At 46.2% G+C, this 20,337-nt stretch overlaps 1 protein-coding gene across 2 annotated transcripts in view; it reads left to right on the top strand.

The window, feature by feature from the left end:
- Positions 1 to 20,337, top strand: part of TMEM65 (transmembrane protein 65) — a 62,507-nt gene that overhangs the window by 11,294 nt on the left and 30,876 nt on the right. The window contains exon 2 of one of the 2 annotated variants that reach the window (XM_077271188.1): positions 7,209 to 7,286. The exons of the other annotated variant lie outside the window; for it this stretch is intronic. Coding sequence (XP_077127303.1) covers positions 7,209 to 7,286 — 78 coding nt within the window. The remainder of the gene's footprint in view (positions 1 to 7,208; positions 7,287 to 20,337) is intronic. 2 annotated transcript variants of the gene reach the window in all.

Below are 20,337 nucleotides of genomic sequence, written 5' to 3'. Positions count from 1 at the left end.
TTGGGAAGGATTGGTTAATTGCCCGTGATGGAATGTATAGCTTTATTTGTTCTCTGGGTGATTGATGCCATCTGATGTTTTATTCTGTGTTTTCGTGATCTGATGACTTTCTTATTAGCCGTCTTGTAACCCTTTCTCTCCTTACCTCTCCCCTCCCCCGTGATCTTGACTGCACCTTCTCCTGAGGCCGACAGACGTAGTGTAGAGACTAGTGTTCCCATTTCCATGGCTGCCTCCGTCCATTAGCTGTTATAGAAGGGGCAGCATTACTCCCCTACACCAACAACCCCTGGATAAAGGGTGAACATAGGTCTTAGGGCAGATCCTCGGGGGTGGAACTTGTACTGTGTAATATAATCTGATGATCTCCCTGGAAATTTGCGGCAAAATCTCCATGTGTTAAATAAGGATTTTGTTGCTTTTTTTGCTGCTGATTTACTCCTGATTTTACTCTAATTTTCGTATTGAGTAAAAAGTGTTTCAAATTTGCAGCATAAGTTGACCGGGGATGAACACGCTCCACATTTTCCCCTTTTGAGTTTTGGAAAACTACCGTATATTTTTACATTTACTGTAGGAACAATCTGACTTCTAGTTTCCATTTAACAGTATTTGCATTTTTACTATTTGCAATGGCGACATTCACTGCACTGTACCTGTAATAGTCAGATGTTATCTTATGGAAACGAGGGGCAGGAGATCGTAATCGAAGTGCTAATCCTCTGAGCTGATTAATCATTAACTCTTTATAATGATCAGATGTCTGGTATAGTGAGGACACCTGGCAGTAAGCGACTTTCCCTGCAGCGCTCCCACAGGAGAAATGAGGAATTACACCTCGTCAAGTCATTTCATATTTATGGGATTGTCTGTGTAATCCAGGACAGGTCTGATACAGAATCATATTTATGGGATTGTCTGTGTAATCCAGGACAGGTCTGATACTGAATCATATTTATGGGATTGTCTGTGTAATCCAGGACCGGTCTGATACAGAATCATATTTATGGGATTGTCTGTGTATTCCATGACCGGTCTGATACAGAATCATATTTATGGGATTGTCTGTGTAATCCAGGACAGGTCTGATACAGAATCATATTTATGGGATTGTCTGTGTAATCCAGGACAGGTCTGATACAGAATCATATTTATGGGATTGTCTGTGTATTCCATGACCGGTCTGATACAGAATCATATTTATGGGATTGTCTGTGTAATCCAGGACAGGTCTGATACAGAATCATATTTATGGGATTGTCTGTGTAATCCAGGACAGGTCTGATACAGAATCATATTTATGGGATTGTCTGTGTAATCCAGGACAGGTCTGATACAGAATCATATTTATGGGATTGTCTGTGTAATCCATGACCGGTCTGATACAGAATCATATTTATGGGATTGTCTGTGTAATCCAGGACCGGTCTGATACAGAATCATATTTATGGGATTGTCTGTGTAATCCAGGACAGGTCTGATACAGAATCATATTTATGGGATTGTCTGTGTAATCCAGGACAGGTCTGATACAGAATCATATTTATGGGATTGTCTGTGTAATCCAGGACAGGTCTGATACAGAATCATATTTATGGGATTGTCTGTGTAATCCATGACCGGTCTGATAAAGAATCATATTTATGGGATTGTCTGTGTAATCCAGGACCGGTCTGATACAGAATCATATTTATGGGATTGTCTGTGTAATCCAGGACAGGTCTGATACAGAATCATATTTATGGGATTGTCTGTGTAATCCATGACAGGTCTGATACTGAATCATATTTATGGGATTGTCTGTGTAATCCATGACCGGTCTGATACAGAATCATATTTATGGGATTGTCTGTGTAATCCAGGACAGGTCTGATACAGAATCATATTTATGGGATTGTCTGTGTATTCCAGGACAGGTCTGAATCCTCTGCATAGGCAGAATAAAATATAAAATTGTAGTCCCTTACAGCCACCACTAGAGGGAGCTTTCTGTATACTCTGACACATTTTGTTTTCAAGCCCACTCTTGTCTTTGGACACTGTCTGGTGGTCAATCAATTTTCTATCTATAATTTTTTTTTTTTTTTCAACAGCACATTATATAGTAAAAAAAAAAAGAAAATTACCATGGACTGGAAAGGGTTAACGTGCACCCATGATCTGCTGCTCTGTAGAAACCATGTGGTGACGGATACAATGGGGGGCTCACACAGTAATGATAGGTTTGTTCTTCTTGGTAAGAACTATGGCTTCTTCCTACACCTTTTGGATTGGATCCAACTCTCTTCCTTCTGGTTGTGAAGGAGACAAAGCTTCTCAGTTCTGAGGATTTTAAAGATAATTGTTACATGTCGGCCTCACAGGATTCAGGAAAACGGAGAATAAACCGTCAGTAATTATTGTACCAGGGGGATTTTTTATTGCGGCTGACACTTTAAAGGGGCTCTCTACTTTGCACAATTCCTTCTTGATCAGACAGTGTCCTCCTGCTGGGATCGCTGCAATCTGTGAGACGCCTGGCAGTAAGTGACTTTCCCTGCAGCACTCCCACAGGGGAAATGAGGAATTACACCTCGTCCATCCATGTCTGTGTAATCCAGGACCAGACAGGTCTCCTGAAAAGGACTCTCTTTATAAGTATTCGCCACTCTAGAAGACTCCCACTGCCCTTAGCCTTCTATTAACTTGGGGTGCTGGATATCTTTTCTTCCGCTCAGCCACTGTGACTCAGCTCCATAATAGAAAATGCAAAATGGTGACCAAGAGAATTGTTTATGCAGAGTAATATGTGCCTGATGGGGGCAGTAGTGAGCATGTGACCATTATAGGCTTATAATCATCCAGACATTCCCATGGGTGTAATGTGAATCCTTAATCTGCGCAATTAACATTCCCAGTTTCCAGAGGAGCCGACCTCCCTGCCCCTGACTGTTCTATATATTCCTGTAACCTTCCCGGAATGCGGCCGGTGGAGTGTTCGCCCTAATATCGCTACGTATCGTGGAACCACAGGGGCTGCCCTCGCTGGAGGCCCTTATTAAAGGGGAACTTTATTACTGTCATTTTATTCACACGGGAATCTTTGAATTGTGAGGCGCACAGGGTCATGTATGCATCAGGAGAGCTGGATGTGTAACCCACCTTTGTGGATATTGCTAAATGTACAAACATTGCTGCCCAGTATATATTCGGATGAGGTATGTTCCGGAAAGGATGGGCTTGGGTTCAATCGATAGCTGTACAGTATTGTACCTTCTGAGGTCCTGGCTGAGAATAATATAATGCCCTATTATAGCCCCGAAATAATGCTGTCTGTGGGGCTCCCGGATAGATGCGGTCCTGGGGCTCCCGGATAGATGCGGTCCTGGGGCTCCCGGATAGAAGAGGTCCTGGGGCTCCCGGATAGACGCGGTCCTGGGGCTCCCGGATAGATGCGGTCCTGGGGCTCCCGGATAGATGCGGTCCTGGGGCTCCCGGATAGACGCGGTCCTGGGGCTCCCGGATAGACGCGGTCCTGGGGCTCCCGGATAGACGCGGTCCTGGGGCTCCCGGATAGATGCGGTCCTGGGGCTCCCGGATAGATGCGGTCCTGGGGCTCCCGGATAGACGCGGTCCTGGGGCTCCCGGATAGATGCGGTCCTGGGGCTCCCGGATAGACGCGGTCCTGGGGCTCCCGGATAGACGCGGTCCTGGGGCTCCCGGATAGACGCGGTCCTGGGGCTCCCGGATAGACGCGGTCCTGGGGTTCCCGGATAGACGCGGTCCTGGGGCTCCCGGATAGATGCGGTCCTGGGGCTCCCGGATAGACGCGGTCCTGGGGCTCCCGGATAGACGCGGTCCTGGGGCTCCCGGATAGACGCGGTCCTGGGGCTCCCGGATAGACGCGGTCCTGGGGCTCCCGGATAGACGCGGTCCTGGGGCTCCCGGATAGACGCGGTCCTGGGGCTCCCGGATAGACGCGGTCCTGGGGCTCCCGGATAGACGCGGTCCTGGGGCTCCCGGATAGACGCGGTCCTGGGGCTCCCGGATAGACGCGGTCCTGGGGCTCCCGGATAGACGCGGTCCTGGGGCTCCCGGATAGACGCGGTCCTGGGGCTCCCGGATAGACGCGGTCCTGGGGCTCCCGGATAGACGCGGTCCTGGGGCTCCCGGATAGACGCGGTCCTGGGGCTCCCGGATAGACGCGGTCCTGGGGCTCCCGGATAGACGCGGTCCTGGGGCTCCCGGATAGACGCGGTCCTGGGGCTCCCGGATAGACGCGGTCCTGGGGCTCCCGGATAGACGCGGTCCTGGGGCTCCCGGATAGACGCGGTCCTGGGGCTCCCGGATAGACGCGGTCCTGGGGCTCCCGGATAGATGAGGTCCTGGGGCTCCCGGATAAATGTGGTCTAATTGAATAATAAGGTCTGGAAGTACCGGACAATTGCAGTCTGGGAGCACCCGATTAATTCAATAATAGTCATGGAGGGCCCAATTAATGGAACCAGTACTAGACCTACACTGCCCAAGTAACAGGACAACACGGGGCCCATTTAAGAGAGTTCACTAATGGCCCAAAGCTGGAAAATAGTAACAATTGTCAAATAGTTTCAACTCCACAAAGGGGGTCTAGCAAACCCTCAGAAGTTTTGGGCACCAGCTATAGGGATGAGTGGGTACATTTTAGTCCTACCAGGCCTTCAGACATGGCTCCCCCTTCTGTAGTGATGCGGAAATCCTCACACGATCTTCTACTTATTGTCACCACTAGGGGGAGATCTACCTATATAGGAATACATGACACTGATTGGCCTGAATCAAATCTACATCCAGATCGCCCCCTAGAGGCCGTAATAGCCATGGCGCTCTGCACTGGGAAAAGGGTAACCAGTGGAAACGTTACCGGCGAGTTCACTTTAAGAGGTTCCTTCTTGTAGCTCCTCATATTCATATTTCATCTCTTGCAAAGTAAATAGTTGTATTCCGGCGTCCTGCGTGAATATAGGAGCTCCTGATTCACACGATCAGCCTTCCTGAGCTGACGGCTCGTGGCGATGAATGTGCTCAGTTATGTGGAATTCCTGCTGGTGCCAGATTAAACACTGCAGAGTCGGTGCGCGGCTGCGGGAGACGTCTCTGCTGTAAAAATCAACTGAAAGAAATAAACTCGGGAGTATTTGTATATTAGAATGAGAGAAAAAAAATAGAAGATCCAACAATTTCTATATATTGGTGTTCTCTGCGGAGGGCGGTGGTAGTGTGGTGTGTGATTGCGGAGGCCGATGTTCACACATGATGCTTGAAAAACACCTTTGATGGTTGAAACGTTGCACTCGGCACAATAAAAGAAGTTTTTTTCACCTGGATTGGAAGCTGTCCTTCATTTCTTTTGGGTTCACACATGATCAGTCACAGAAATACATAACAGATCCGCCTGTTAGGTACCTTGATAAAGCAGTGTGCGCGCGCGCGCGCTGAGAGTGTGCGCGCGCGCGCGCTGAGAGTGTGCGCGCGCGCGCTGAGAGTGTGCGCACGCGCGCGCTGAGAGTGTGCGCGCGCGCTGAGAGTGTGCGCGCGCGCTGAGAGTGTGCTGCAATTTTTTTTTTTTTCCTTTCTCTCTTGGACTGTTTGGAAAAATCAGACGTGCACGGCCTCATTGAATGAATAACAAGGGATGAGGGCTGTCAGTCAAAATGATGGATAACACTCGTCCAAGTTACATGGTGGGGAGAAGCAGCTGCAGGAGATCGTTGATAGGCAGAATCCTCAGAGGAGGAGACGGGGGCGGATCCATCACTGCCATCATCTGTTCTCCGAATCAGCACATTCTGATATCACTGCAGGTAAAGGCAGAAAACTGACCGGGAAAAAGCCGGGGACTAGAAGACGTTCACTTGCGATATATTACAGGAATGGGGGAAAATCCACTAATGACATCAATGGCAAAGTTCCATAACTTTCCCTGCAGGACAATATATTATTAAAAAAAAAAAAAAAAGTGATTTCTGTAGAGCACAGCCGAGCTCCTGATTGGATACAGAACTGAAAGCTGATTTATCATGTCTGTGTTAAATAAAGCATGGTCATACCTATGGCAGGAAACCTCAGCGCCTCTCCCTGCAGGAAAGTGAACATTGTGAAATCTGCAGATTTACAGTTCATCTACACCCAAGGGTGCACATATTTATAGACCGGTTACCATCTCCATCTTTTCTGTCCGGCTTCCTAAACTTTTTTTATATATATATTGTTTAATTTCCTTCCTGTTTCCAAGATCTCTGATGGCTGTAATAGTAACTCAAAGGCTCCAAAGAGACATATGGGTGTCGGCGTTCCTCTGGTCAATGGGGCGTGTCCCTACAGTCAGCTCTGATTGGACAGGACAAATGATGCAATGTTTAGTTGTACTTTGGTTCACTGGGGGTCACAGCGGCCGTACCCCCCATGATCAGAGTTATCTCTTACTCCATAAATAGAGGATAACTTTTATGGCTGGCCCTTTAAACTTTAACATGAGCCTGTTCATGTCTCTGATATTTGTTGCAGGGGGGATCGGCCCCTTCAGTTTCCTCCTGTGTTTGCTGTGGGACGTCTGGAATGTCTCGCTGGCACTTTCCTGGGTAAAAGCTCCATGTTGGATTTCCCAGCATAAACACAGCAGCCGCGCTGACGGTTACCGCCAACGTTTATGCCTCATTTCTCAGATATGTTCATACTCGTAGGGAAATTGTATGCAAAAAAAATCATTTTATTCCTTAAAGTATCAATTCCAGGATTTTTATATTGGGCGTATGTTTCTTTAAGATTGAACACCAGATCACAGAACGTAAAGGCGTTCACTAGTTTGGAACCAATGTCTTCTTCATTGTGACTCATGTGTCGCTGAGGAACAAATGCCCGTCTGGTTTATCATGTCAGGAGTGGATATAAAAAAGCAAATGTCACAAATCTCTACCTATGAAATACAACCTGATCCTCCATGTATGTTTAAAGGGAGTTGTAAGCAGTTTGGGAGTTAAATTGATGCATAGATCCAGACACTGAAAACGCCCCAAGGACTTCTGGGTGTGTTCACACTGCGTCTTTTTTGCTGAATTTCTGGAGCAGAAACTCTTCAAACTCCTCCTCAAAAACTTGTTAACCTGCGTATTATTTCTGTTCCATCTGCTGATATTGATCATCTTCGTACTGACAGGTATAACATTATTTACTCTCACATTTCTTTCTAGCCTCTCGATACCCTAAAACCCCTCCGTACTCAGTGCAGGCGCCTGATGTTCAGGTGGTGGCAGCAGAAGATGACCGTGGTACGGTGGTGTGATGTTTAATGTGTGGCTTGGTAGCTGAAAGATTGACAATGATTTATGCATGACTTGTGCATGACGGCCGCAGTGTGAGGTTTTTCTGGTTTATTAATGCACACTTCTGCTACTTTGTTTTTTGCATTATGGCATCTAAAATAATGTATCAACTTGGCAAAAAAAAGTCTTCAACATCAACTATTGTCAAAAGTTGTTTCATTTTTATTTTAGATGAATACTGGCATTAAAAGAAATTAATTGTGTATACAGTGTAAGCCCCTCACAGTCCCCTTGTATACAGTGTGAGCCCCCACACAGTCCCCTTGTGTACAGTGTGAGCGCCCACACGGTCCCCTTGTGTACAGTGTGAGCGCCCACACGGTCCCCTTGTGTACAGTGTGAGCGCCCACACGGTCCCCTTGGGTACAGTGTGAGCGCCCACACGGTCCCCTTGTGTACAGTGTGAGCGCCCACACGGTCCCCTTGTGTACAGTGTGAGCGCCCACACGGTCCCCTTGTGTACAGTGTGAGCGCCCACACGGTCCCCTTGTGTACAGTGTGAGCGCCCACACGGTCCCCTTGTGTACAGTGTGAGCGCCCACACGGTCCCCTTGTGTACAGTGTGAGCGCCCACACGGTCCCCTTGTGTACAGTGTGAGCGCCCACACGGTCCCCTTGTGTACAGTGTGAGCGCCCACACGGTCCCCTTGTGTACAGTGTGAGCGCCCACACGGTCCCCTTGTGTACAGTGTGAGCGAAATGAGAGGCCGAACCAATAGGCAGAAATTAATCTGCTCAATATTAATTACAATTAATATAAAATTATCACTTAATTTTGAACAGAATTAAGTACTGACTCCCCCGTATATAGTATTAGCCCCCTACACAGCCCCCGTTTATATAGTGAGCCCCCATACAGTCCCCATATATATATATATATATATATATATAGTGTGAGCCCTCACACAGTCCCCATATATAGTGTGAGCCCTCATACAGCCCCGTATATATAGTGAGGAGTGTGAGCCACCCACACAGCGCCTGTATATATAGTATGAGCCGCCACACAGTCCCTGTATATACAGTGCGAGCCCCCACACAGTCCCTGTATATACAGTGCGAGCCCCCACACAGCCCCTGTATATATAGTGTGAGCTTCCACACAGTCCCCGTATATACAGTGCGAGCCCTCACACAGCCTCCGTATAGTTTGAGCCCACACACAGCCCCCGTATATATATAGTGTGAGCCTCCACACAGCCCCCGTATATATATAGTGTGAGCCTCCACACAGCCCCCATATATATAGTGCGAGCCCTCACACAGCCCCCGTATATATAGTGTGAGCCCTCACACAGCCTCCGTATATATAGTGCGAGCCCTCACACAGCCTCCGTATATATAGTGCGAGTCCCCACACAGCCTCCGTATATATATAGTGTGAGCCCCCACACAGCCTCCTTATAGTGCCAGCCCTCACACAGCCCCGTATATATAGTGCGAGCCCTCACACAGCCTCCGTATATATAGTGTGACCCCCCACACAGCCTCCATATATATAGTGAGCCCCCCCACAGCCTCATATATATAGTGCGAGCCCTCACACAGCCCCCGTATATATAGTGCGAGCCCTCACACAGCCCCCGTATATATAGTGCGAGCCCTCACACAGCCCCCGTATATATAGTGCGAGCCCTCACACAGCCCCCGTATATATAGTGCGAGCCCTCACACAGCCCCCGTATATATAGTGTGAGCCCCCACACAGTCTCCGTATATATAGTGTGAGCCCCCACACTGCTCTCGTATATATAGTGAGCCCCCACACAATCCCCATATATACAGTGCGAGCCCTCACACAGCTTCCGTATATATAGTGTGAGCCCCCACACAGCCCCGTATATATAGTGAGCCCCCCCACACAGCCTCCGTATATAGTGTGAGCCCCCACACAGCCTCCGTATATATAGTGTGAGCCCCCACACAGCCTCCGTATATAGTGTGAGCCCCCACACAGCCTCTGTATAGTGTGAGCCCCCACACAGCCTCTGTATAGTGTGAGCCCCCACACAGCCTCCGTATAGTGTGAGCCCCCACACAGCCTCCGTATAGTGTGAGCCCCCACACAGCCTCCGTATAGTGTGAGCCCCCACACAGCCTCCGTATAGTGTGAGCCCCCACACAGCCTCCGTATAGTGTGAGCCCTCACACAGCCTCCATATAGTGAGCCCTCACACAGCCTCCTTATAGTGTGAGCCCTCACACAGTCCCCATATATACAGTGAGAGCCCTCACACAACTCCCGTATATATAGTGCGAGCCCTCACACAGCCCCCGTATATTTAGTGTGAGTAGTGTGAGTCCCCACACATAGTGTGAGCCGCCACACAGACCCCGTATATATAGGCAGCCTCACCGTGGTTTCCATGTGTACAGTGTGAGCCCCCCGCGGTCCTGTGTACTATATGAGCTCCTATATAACATCTTATACATATATAAAACACCTACTCCCCTCACTCCGGTTCCCTCTTGCTCTGCTCCGGTGCTCTTCCTCTCCGCACAGCAGGAGCGATGTAGTGATGTCATCATGTCTGTCACATGCTGATTGGTGGAAGAAGGAGCTGACTTCTCCATCCTCCCCCAATTTACTTACTGCTTCCTGAGGTCATTTATTATTATTTATTATTATAGCGCCATTTATTCCATGGCGCTTTACATGTGAGGAGGGGTATACATAATAAAAACAAGTACAATAATCTTGAACAATACAAGTCACAACTGGTACAGGAGGAGAGAGGACCCTGCCTGCGAAGGCTCACAATCTACAAGGGATGGGTGAGGATACAATAGGTGAGGATAGAGCTGGTCATGCAGCAGTTTATTTGATCGGTGGTTACTGGAGGTTGTAGGCTTGTTGGAAGAGGTGGGTCTTCAGGCTCTTTTTGAAGGTTTCGATGGTAGGCGAGAGTCTGATGTGTTGTGGTAGAGGGTTCCAGAGTAGGGGTGATACGCGAGAGAAATCTTGTATACGATTGTAGGAAGAGGAGATAAGAGGGGAGTAGAGAAGGAGATCTTGTGAGGATCGGAGGTTGCGTGTAGGTAAGTACCGGGAGACGAGGTCACAGATGTATGGAGGACACAGGTTGTGGATGGCTTTGTACGTCATGGTTAGGGTTTTGTACTGGAGTCTCTGGGCAATGGGGAGCCAGTGAAGGGATTGACAGAGGGGAGAGGCCGGAGAATAGCGGGGGGACAAGTGGATTAGTCGGGCAGCAGAATTTAGAATAGATTGGAGGGGTGCGAGAGTGTTAGAGGGGAGGCCACAGAGCAGGAGGTTACAGTAGTCGAGGCGAGAGATGATGAGGGCATGGACTAGGGTTTTTGCAGATTCTTGGTTTAGGAATGTACGGATCCGTGAAATATTTTTGAGTTGGAGGCGGCAGGAATTGGAAAGGGCTTGGATATGTGGTTTGAAGGAGAGATCAGTGTCAAGGATTACCCCGAGGCAGCGAGCTTGTGGGACTGGGGAGAGTGGGCAGCCGTTTACTGTTATGGATAGGTTCGTTGGGGGGGTCACGTGAGATGGGGGAAAGATGATGAATTCTGTTTTGTCCATGTTAAGTTTTAGAAATCTAGCGGAGAAGAAGGATGAAATAGCGGATAGACATTGAGGGATTCTGGCTAGAAGGGAGGTGATATCTGGTCCAGAGATGTAAATCTGTGTCATCAGCGTAGAGGTGATACTGAAAGCCGTGAGATTCTATGAGCTGTCCCAGGCCAAAGGTGTAAATGGAGAAGAGCAGGGGCCCAAGGACTGAACCTTGTGGGACTCCGACAGATAGGGGGCGAGGTGAGGAGGTGGTGTGTGAGTGGGAGACGCTGAATGTCCGGTCTGTTAGGTATGATGAGATCCAGGATAGGGCCAAGTCTGTGATGCCAAGGGATGAGAGGGTCTGTAATAATAGGGAATGGTCCACTGTGTCAAAGGCAGCCGACAGGTCCAGGAGGAGGAGGATAGAGTAGTGTCGCTTGCTCTTGGCGGTTAATAGGTAATTGGTGACTTTAGTTAGGGCAGTTTCAGTGGAATGGTGTGACCGGAAGCCAGATTGAAAGCGGTCCAAGAGGGAGCAGGAAGAGAGATGGGAGGACAGTTCAAGATGGACGTGTTGTTCCAGTAGTTTTGAGGCATAGGGGAGAAGTGATATAGGGCGATAGCTAGATACAGAGGATGGGTCAAGAGAGGGCTTTTTGAGGATAGGTGTGATGGAGGCATGTTTAAAGCTTGAGGGGAAAACACCAGTTGTTAGTGATAGGTTGAAGAGACGGGTTAGGGTTGGGATGAAGACTGTGGTGAGGTTTGGGATGAAGTGGGATGGGATCGGGTCAAGTGCACAGGTGGTGAGATGCAATCTTGAGAGTAGGCGCAGGGGCGCGGTGTCGCCCATGGGTCGCTTTTTTCAGCCATTTTTGCCATTGTAGCCGCACTTTGCCCAGTTCTGCCCTTCTATTAGTAAATACACCTATATTATTATTTTTATCTCCTTTCTGTGTTTGGCGGCTCCGTGGCTCGAGTACTTGGCCGCACTTTGGCTTCACATCCACTTCTGGATCTTCACACTTGTTGCAGTTGATATTTTGATCTACAATCCAGCATTTTCCCGATGGAATTTCATCAATTAAAACCTGATTTTTTTTTTTATTTTTTTTTTAGTTTTCTTAATTGATGACTTCTTTAATCAAAAAGTAACAACGTCTTCCAAACACTTTACATTATCAGCCTTCAGGTACCTACACACTTTCCTGACTTCCCACATACACAAGCGCTCATCATGGGGAGTGAGGACAAGTGCTTTACTCGCGCTCCCCAGGTCCGACCCTAGTCTATGCTGCTTTTCCTCCTGTTTGTTAATGGCTGCAGCGCTGATTGTGCATTCTGCATACACAGGCCACTAAGTGAACTGATTGGCTGCAGCGCTGTCCTCATGAAGTCAGCGCTGTAGCTGATCATGAACACAGGGAGGGTGAGTGAACTGCGCCCGGGGAACGGGATTTTCTGAAAGGTAACAACCCCTTTAATTCTGGTAGGATTAAGCCACGACAAGGCTCCTGCCCCCCTTTCTTGTGTATGCGCTATAATCTGGTGGCAGGATCCCTTTAAGGCACGTTGTTTGGCGCCGTTTCTCCTGTGCACAGGTTACGGTATCACGCTCCTCAGGTTATCCTGTATCTTCTCTCTGATGTATTTATTTGGTGAGCCGTGCTCGCTCAGACGCACAGCGGGAATCGATCGGCTGTTGTAATTAGGCGGATACATCGTCCGCCGTCCTGGCAGCCCGTCTGCCAAAAAGTCTCCGAAAAAATGAGATTCAGGGATCAATGCCGCGATGAGGCCAGAAACAGACTTCACACGTACAGGATCTGTGTAAACGCTCAGAACTCCTAGGATTCCTCCCGTGGTCTCCAGACGCCATTTATACCGGGTCACATCAGATTACTGGACGCCAGCTAAAGGGAAAGTCACATGTAATAAATTAGGCTTTTCACTTCCATGTAAGTCTGTAAATGAAATGTGCTGGGTTCATGCTTTTTGAAGATATAAAAAAAATATATATATATTTTTTTTTTTAGATTTTCCAATTCCCTTTGGGCCGGCTATATTGGCAGCAAACACCCCGTCCTGTTTGTCTGTATAGACAATGCGGCAGATTGCGAGTGCTTTATGGCAATTGTTAAAAAAGACAAAAAAAAAAACACCTAATCTATGGATATATTCGATCTATTTACACTGATATTTGCAGCGTGCACCTTTTGTATCCCCAGACCTGTATGTCCTATCGTCCTTAGGCCCTCATTGTGATCCACTGTTCTTATCTTTGGGAATGACGGAGACCTGAGGACTAGTCCCGTTTGTGCTCTGGCGGACTGAGAACTTGCACTGTATATTGACTATTAATGGTCAGGAAATGAAATGTGTCCAGGAAGAGATTGAGTACAGATGTGAGCTGGGAGCGGAGTAATGTATATACAGTGGCTGTTCTGATCTAGTCCTCTAGCAGTACAATGCAGCGGTCAGTAAAGAAGCGCTCCTCCTCCTCCTTCTCCACCGACTCCTCCTTTTTGTCCTACTCCTCCTTCTCCGACGACTCCTTCTCCCATCAAGATTTTTATTCTCTTCATATATTGCAGTCATCATATTATATCGCACTGTGCACTTACAGTTGCTCATTTTGCCTTTCTACCCAGCTAATTAAGAGGATAATAACTTTAACGATTTAATTAGAGGATGCTACTAACCCTGCTTTTGTATTAAAGATTATTCTGCCCCCTGTTGATAATGAGATGACTCTGCCCTCTATTGATATGGGATGTCTCTGCTCACCCTGCCCTCTGTTGATATGGGATGTCTCTGCTCACCCTGCCCTCTATTGATATTGATTGACTCTGCTCACCCCGCCTCTATTGATATTGGATGACTCTGCTCACCCTGCCCTCTGTTGATATGGGATGTCTCTGCTCACCCTAACCTCTATTGATATGGGATAACTCTGCTCACCTTGGCCCTCTATTGATATGGGATGTCTCCTGACCCTGCCCTCTATTGATATGGGATGTCTGCTGACCCTGCCCTCTATTGATATGAGATGTCTGCTGACCCTGCCCTCTATTGATATGGGATGTCTCCTGACCCTGCCCTCTATTGATATGGGATGTCTGCTGACCCTGCCCTCTATTGATATGGGATGTCTCTGCTGACCATGCCTTTGAATGATAATGTGATGACTCTGTTGCTCTTGCCCTCTTTTTACAACATGACTTTGTTGACCATGTCCTATGTGATGTCTCTACCCACCATACATTAGAATGATTGTGAGATTACTTATCTTACCTTGCTCTCTATTAATAATGACATTACTCCCCTGGCCCTGCTTTCTGTTAACAATGAGATGACTCTGCTGACCATGCCACAAGCTACACAGTAAAGCTGAATAGTCTCCTGTGACAGTTTCATGTCACTCTGTTGGGAAATATTCTCATCATCACTTCACCTTGCTGCAACTAGAAAAGCATGCACAGATTCAGAGGCAATGTCCGCATCACTATTCTTCCTGTCAAAATGACAGACGCCATGACAGTACGGGTGTCTTTGATATCTGTAGTGCATCAAACCCAGTATGCCGCCATGTTCTTTTTTTCTACTTCAATGACAAAATATTAAACCAGAAGCCTGTGTTGTTATATCAGGCCAATCAATTGGCTTCTTTAACCAAAACTGTCTAAAATAAGTACACCTTGTTGCCTCTGTAGCAACTGAAACTCGGATTTTAGGTTTTAAACTGTTCTATTGAAATTAAGTGGTGATGGGTTGCTAAGGGTAACAAGGGCAGTTACTGTCAGTTTGAATTTCAAATTCAAAACTTGTTCGGTTTAAAGCGGTCTCACCTGTACAGTGTGTGCTGTGACTGTAGAAGAAAACCACGGAGCGCACAGCCGGCCACATTCCAACTAGACTTGTCCGGCCTCGCTCAATCCACTTGTCTAGTCGGTACGTGACCGCATGTATTCAAATCGCATACTTGCGGCCGCGTCGATGACATCAGAGAATTCTGACAGTACACGCACTACGAGTGACTGCAAACTTGAGCTCCAAGCCTGGACAGCTCCTTTAAGATTAGGGACCCACTCTGAGGTTCTTCCGTCACATGGCGGTGGGCTTAATACAGTCTGATCTGAGTGTTAAAGCTAAGAATCTTGTGTTCAGTTCTGTAACTTTTTTCCTTAGCCGCACAAGATCAATGTAGGCTTCTTGGATGTGCGTCCATGTCGTCTTCTACAGCCATGTCACCTGTATTTTGCCCACTGTGCATTTTATAATTGCCCCCTATCTGGTTAATCTACAAGTTCTGAGCATTTCTAGTGGTAATCCGTACGGGACACATGTCAGCATTTCCATCCCTCGTCCTTTCTGATATCGCCCTGACTCTGCAGTTTCTCGGCTTTCTGGTGCTTCTCTCAGTGCTGGGATAATTGCTCATGGACAGTGTCTGCTCCCTAAAGCTGACACTAATGCTAATTGTGGCAATTAATTTCCTCTGTCCCTTTTTATTCACAGGAGATTAAATGACTGTGGCCATCAGGTATAAAAAAACAAACAAGCAAAACTCAATTTTAGCAACTTTCCTTCTCTACTGAAAATGTTCATAACCAATCATGGTGTTGCATCATTTCACAGCCTGCTTTACAAATACGACAGCGGCAATGTGGTTGTCAGGACTGCCGCGAGTGGTGGTTGGCAATATTAATATACATATTTGCCAACTTTTAGAGAGTGTCCTCCTGAAGAATTTTAGTTTTCAGAACGTGACCTTTTTTCGAACCCTAACCCTGCCAGGCACCGTTTTTGCCCCCTAAATCTAGATTCCTAACTGTTTCCAGCTTATTCTGTCTATTGCTGGTTTCAGAATGAGTCAACTGAGAATCCATCACTGACCTCATTCCGACAGAGTTTGGAACTCTCTTATCCGTCTTTTACAGAGCAGATTTGACCGCAGACCACATCAAAGTTGAATGTACAGGAAAACAAAGAGCCTGTAAAAGCAAAACGGGGCAACATTTTTTTAAATAAAATTCAATTGCAAAAATTACTACATTTAGGCAGAAAAAATCCACAGTAAGACACTGTGTAATGCTTTAATTCTCCTATGGTGGCGCCACAGGGAAATTTAACGATTCCTTTCAGGATTAGTCACAGATGACAGCTGATTTGGGGTCTGGGATGTTGCCCTCAATAGAGAAAACCGAAAAAGAGCGAAATATGATAGTTACAAAAATAAAACTTTAGCAAAAAATTGTTAAATATGTAAATTGTCTCTTCAGAGAGGAAGAGGACTAGAACTCTAGCTCCACCTATAGGAAGCGGCGATCCTAAAAGTCGATATTGACTCTTTAACAAGCCTTGCAATATCACGTGGGATAAAAGCCAAACCAAAATCTCAATTTGCAGACATGGTGTGTCGGGGTGTATCCCTCATCAGTGAAAAGTATGACAGGTAATTTGGCTAGATGAGAGGCTCTGGACTGGGGTGTAAGGGTAACTTTTTTCTCCTTGTGGAGAGTGACAAGCCAAGCCTTGCATATCAGAGTGAGGAGACTTATGAGTCATGCGTGCTTCTCTGGGAAATCTAAATAGTTTCTTAAAGAGTAGATATCGACTTTTAGGATCACGGCTTCCAATAGGTGGCGATAGTTATTCTAATTTCCCAGAGGAGCATTCATGGCTTATAAGTCTCCTCACTCTGACATGCCAGGGATACATTGTTACTTTCCATAAGGAGAAATGTTGACGCCTTAGATCACAGGAAATATAGTTAAAATTGTATTGTTGGCTATAAAACGTTATGGATGAGCAGAAAGCATGTAGTGTCCGGTCTGTACGATCTCCTCAAATGTCAGATTTAGAGGATTCATAGCAAGAAGGAAGCAACGGGTCCCAGTAATGTGCTGTTGCCGGACGTAACTAATCCGGGTAATAAAACCCAATCGTGTATTTTTATCAGTTTTCTCAAGAGGATGGCAGCGCTCTGCCCGTGTAATCCTATTACAGCGGAGTATTCCTTATCATTCCTTATCTTCAGATTTATCATCGTATTTGAGCCATAGTAAAGCTTTTCTTCACCCATTTGCTGCCTGAGCCCTGTTCACACTGACGAACAGGGAAACGGTGTTTTGAACTTTTGACTTAACTCTCCATATCTCATTTATAGGTCTATCACTGGGGGATATGCAGTGGGATACCTTGTAATTAGCTTATTGTTGCACTTAAAAAAAAATAGTTTAATATTGGGGCAGATTTATTAATATTTTTAAATACTTGATTATCGTACCTTTTTTTTTTGTTGTTTAATACTGATCAGACTTCAGAAAGTTATAAATCTTTGTAACACGCTCCATTACCTTATTTTGCTTCTTTCTCTCTCGAATACCATGCTGTTTTACCTGTGTTATTCAGGCTCTTTTAGAAGCTGCTTAGACCTGCTGCTCTAGCAATAATCTGCACTCAAACATTTTACAGACTAGTTTGCAGTCTGAGCACGGGGAAGGGGGAGCACAGAAGCTCCCATCGGGACTGTCTTTTTGCAATTAGCGTTTGAGCATAGATTCTTGCTAGAGCAGCAGTTCAAAGCAGCTTCTAAAAGAGCATGAACTAGGCAGGTAAAACGGCACTTTTCAGCAAGAAGGAAGGAAAATATCATGCAAAACTTTGCAAAAGCTGTTCAATAATAATGAAAAGTTAATTGTTAATTGTTCTTATCCTTGGGAATGACGGAGACCTGAGGACTAGTCCCGTTTGTGCTCTGGCGGACTGAGAACTTGCACTGTATATTGACTATTAATGGTCAGGAAATGAAATGTGTCCAGGAAGAGATTGAGTACAGATGTGAGCTGGGAGCGGAGTAATGTATATACAGTGGCTGTTCTGATCTAGTCCTCTAGCAGTACAATGCAGCGGTCAGTAAAGAAGCGCTCCTCCTCCTCCTTCTCCACCGACTCCTCCTTTTTGTCCTACTCCTCCTTCTCCGACGACTCCTTCTCCCATCAAGATTTTTATTCTCTTCATATATTGCAGTCATCATATTATATCGCACTGTGCACTTACAGTTGCTCATTTTGCCTTTCTACCCAGCTAATTAAGAGGATAATAACTTTAACGATTTAATTAGAGGATGCTACTAACCCTGCTTTTGTATTAAAGATTATTCTGCCCCCTGTTGATAATGAGATGACTCTGCCCTCTATTGATATGGGATGTCTCTGCTCACCCCGCCTCTATTGATATTGGATGACTCTGCTCACCCTGCCCTCTGTTGATATGGGATGTCTCTGCTCACCCTAACCTCTATTGATATGGGATAACTCTGCTCACCTTGGCCCTCTATTGATATGGGATGTCTCCTGACCCTGCCCTCTATTGATATGGGATGTCTGCTGACCCTGCCCTCTATTGATATGAGATGTCTGCTGACCCTGCCCTCTATTGATATGGGATGTCTCCTGACCCTGCCCTCTATTGATATGGGATGTCTGCTGACCCTGCCCTCTATTGATATGGGATGTCTCTGCTGACCATGCCTTTGAATGATAATGTGATGACTCTGTTGCTCTTGCCCTCTTTTTACAACATGACTTTGTTGACCATGTCCTATGTGATGTCTCTACCCACCATACATTAGAATGATTGTGAGATTACTTATCTTACCTTGCTCTCTATTAATAATGACATTACTCCCCTGGCCCTGCTTTCTGTTAACAATGAGATGACTCTGCTGACCATGCCACAAGCTACACAGTAAAGCTGAATAGTCTCCTGTGACAGTTTCATGTCACTCTGTTGGGAAATATTCTCATCATCACTTCACCTTGCTGCAACTAGAAAAGCATGCACAGATTCAGAGGCAATGTCCGCATCACTATTCTTCCTGTCAAAATGACAGACGCCATGACAGTACGGGTGTCTTTGATATCTGTAGTGCATCAAACCCAGTATGCCGCCATGTTCTTTTTTTCTACTTCAATGACAAAATATTAAACCAGAAGCCTGTGTTGTTATATCAGGCCAATCAATTGGCTTCTTTAACCAAAACTGTCTAAAATAAGTACACCTTGTTGCCTCTGTAGCAACTGAAACTCGGATTTTAGGTTTTAAACTGTTCTATTGAAATTAAGTGGTGATGGGTTGCTAAGGGTAACAAGGGCAGTTACTGTCAGTTTGAATTTCAAATTCAAAACTTGTTCGGTTTAAAGCGGTCTCACCTGTACAGTGTGTGCTGTGACTGTAGAAGAAAACCACGGAGCGCACAGCCGGCCACATTCCAACTAGACTTGTCCGGCCTCGCTCAATCCACTTGTCTAGTCGGTACGTGACCGCATGTATTCAAATCGCATACTTGCGGCCGCGTCGATGACATCAGAGAATTCTGACAGTACACGCACTACGAGTGACTGCAAACTTGAGCTCCAAGCCTGGACAGCTCCTTTAAGATTAGGGACCCACTCTGAGGTTCTTCCGTCACATGGCGGTGGGCTTAATACAGTCTGATCTGAGTGTTAAAGCTAAGAATCTTGTGTTCAGTTCTGTAACTTTTTTCCTTAGCCGCACAAGATCAATGTAGGCTTCTTGGATGTGCGTCCATGTCGTCTTCTACAGCCATGTCACCTGTATTTTGCCCACTGTGCATTTTATAATTGCCCCCTATCTGGTTAATCTACAAGTTCTGAGCATTTCTAGTGGTAATCCGTATGGGACACATGTCAGCATTTCCATCCCTCGTCCTTTCTGATATCGCCCTGACTCTGCAGTTTCTCGGCTTTCTGGTGCTTCTCTCAGTGCTGGGATAATTGCTCATGGACAGTGTCTGCTCCCTAAAGCTGACACTAATGCTAATTGTGGCAATTAATTTCCTCTGTCCCTTTTTATTCACAGGAGATTAAATGACTGTGGCCATCAGGTATAAAAAAACAAACAAGCAAAACTCAATTTTAGCAACTTTCCTTCTCTACTGAAAATGTTCATAACCAATCATGGTGTTGCATCATTTCACAGCCTGCTTTACAAATACGACAGCGGCAATGTGGTTGTCAGGACTGCCGCGAGTGGTGGTTGGCAATATTAATATACATATTTGCCAACTTTTAGAGAGTGTCCTGAAGAATTTTAGTTTTCAGAACGTGACCTTTTTTCGAACCCTAACCCTGCCAGGCACCGTTTTTGCCCCCTAAATCTAGATTCCTAACTGTTTCCAGCTTATTCTGTCTATTGCTGGTTTCAGAATGAGTCAACTGAGAATCCATCACTGACCTCATTCCGACATAGTTTGGAACTCTCTTATCCGTCTTTTACAGAGCAGATTTGACCGCAGACCACATCAAAGTTGAATGTACAGGAAAACAAAGAGCCTGTAAAAGCAAAACGGGGCAACATTTTTTTAAATAAAATTCAATTGCAAAAATTACTACATTTAGGCAGAAAAAATCCACAGTAAGACACTGTGTAATGCTTTAA

The sequence above is a fragment of the Ranitomeya variabilis genome, chromosome 6, assembly GCF_051348905.1.
Source record: "Ranitomeya variabilis isolate aRanVar5 chromosome 6, aRanVar5.hap1, whole genome shotgun sequence".
Classification (NCBI taxonomy): Eukaryota; Metazoa; Chordata; class Amphibia; order Anura; family Dendrobatidae; genus Ranitomeya; species Ranitomeya variabilis.
The sequence above is the reverse complement of the archived record's forward strand: the minus strand, read 5'-3'. Positions and strand labels throughout refer to the sequence as shown.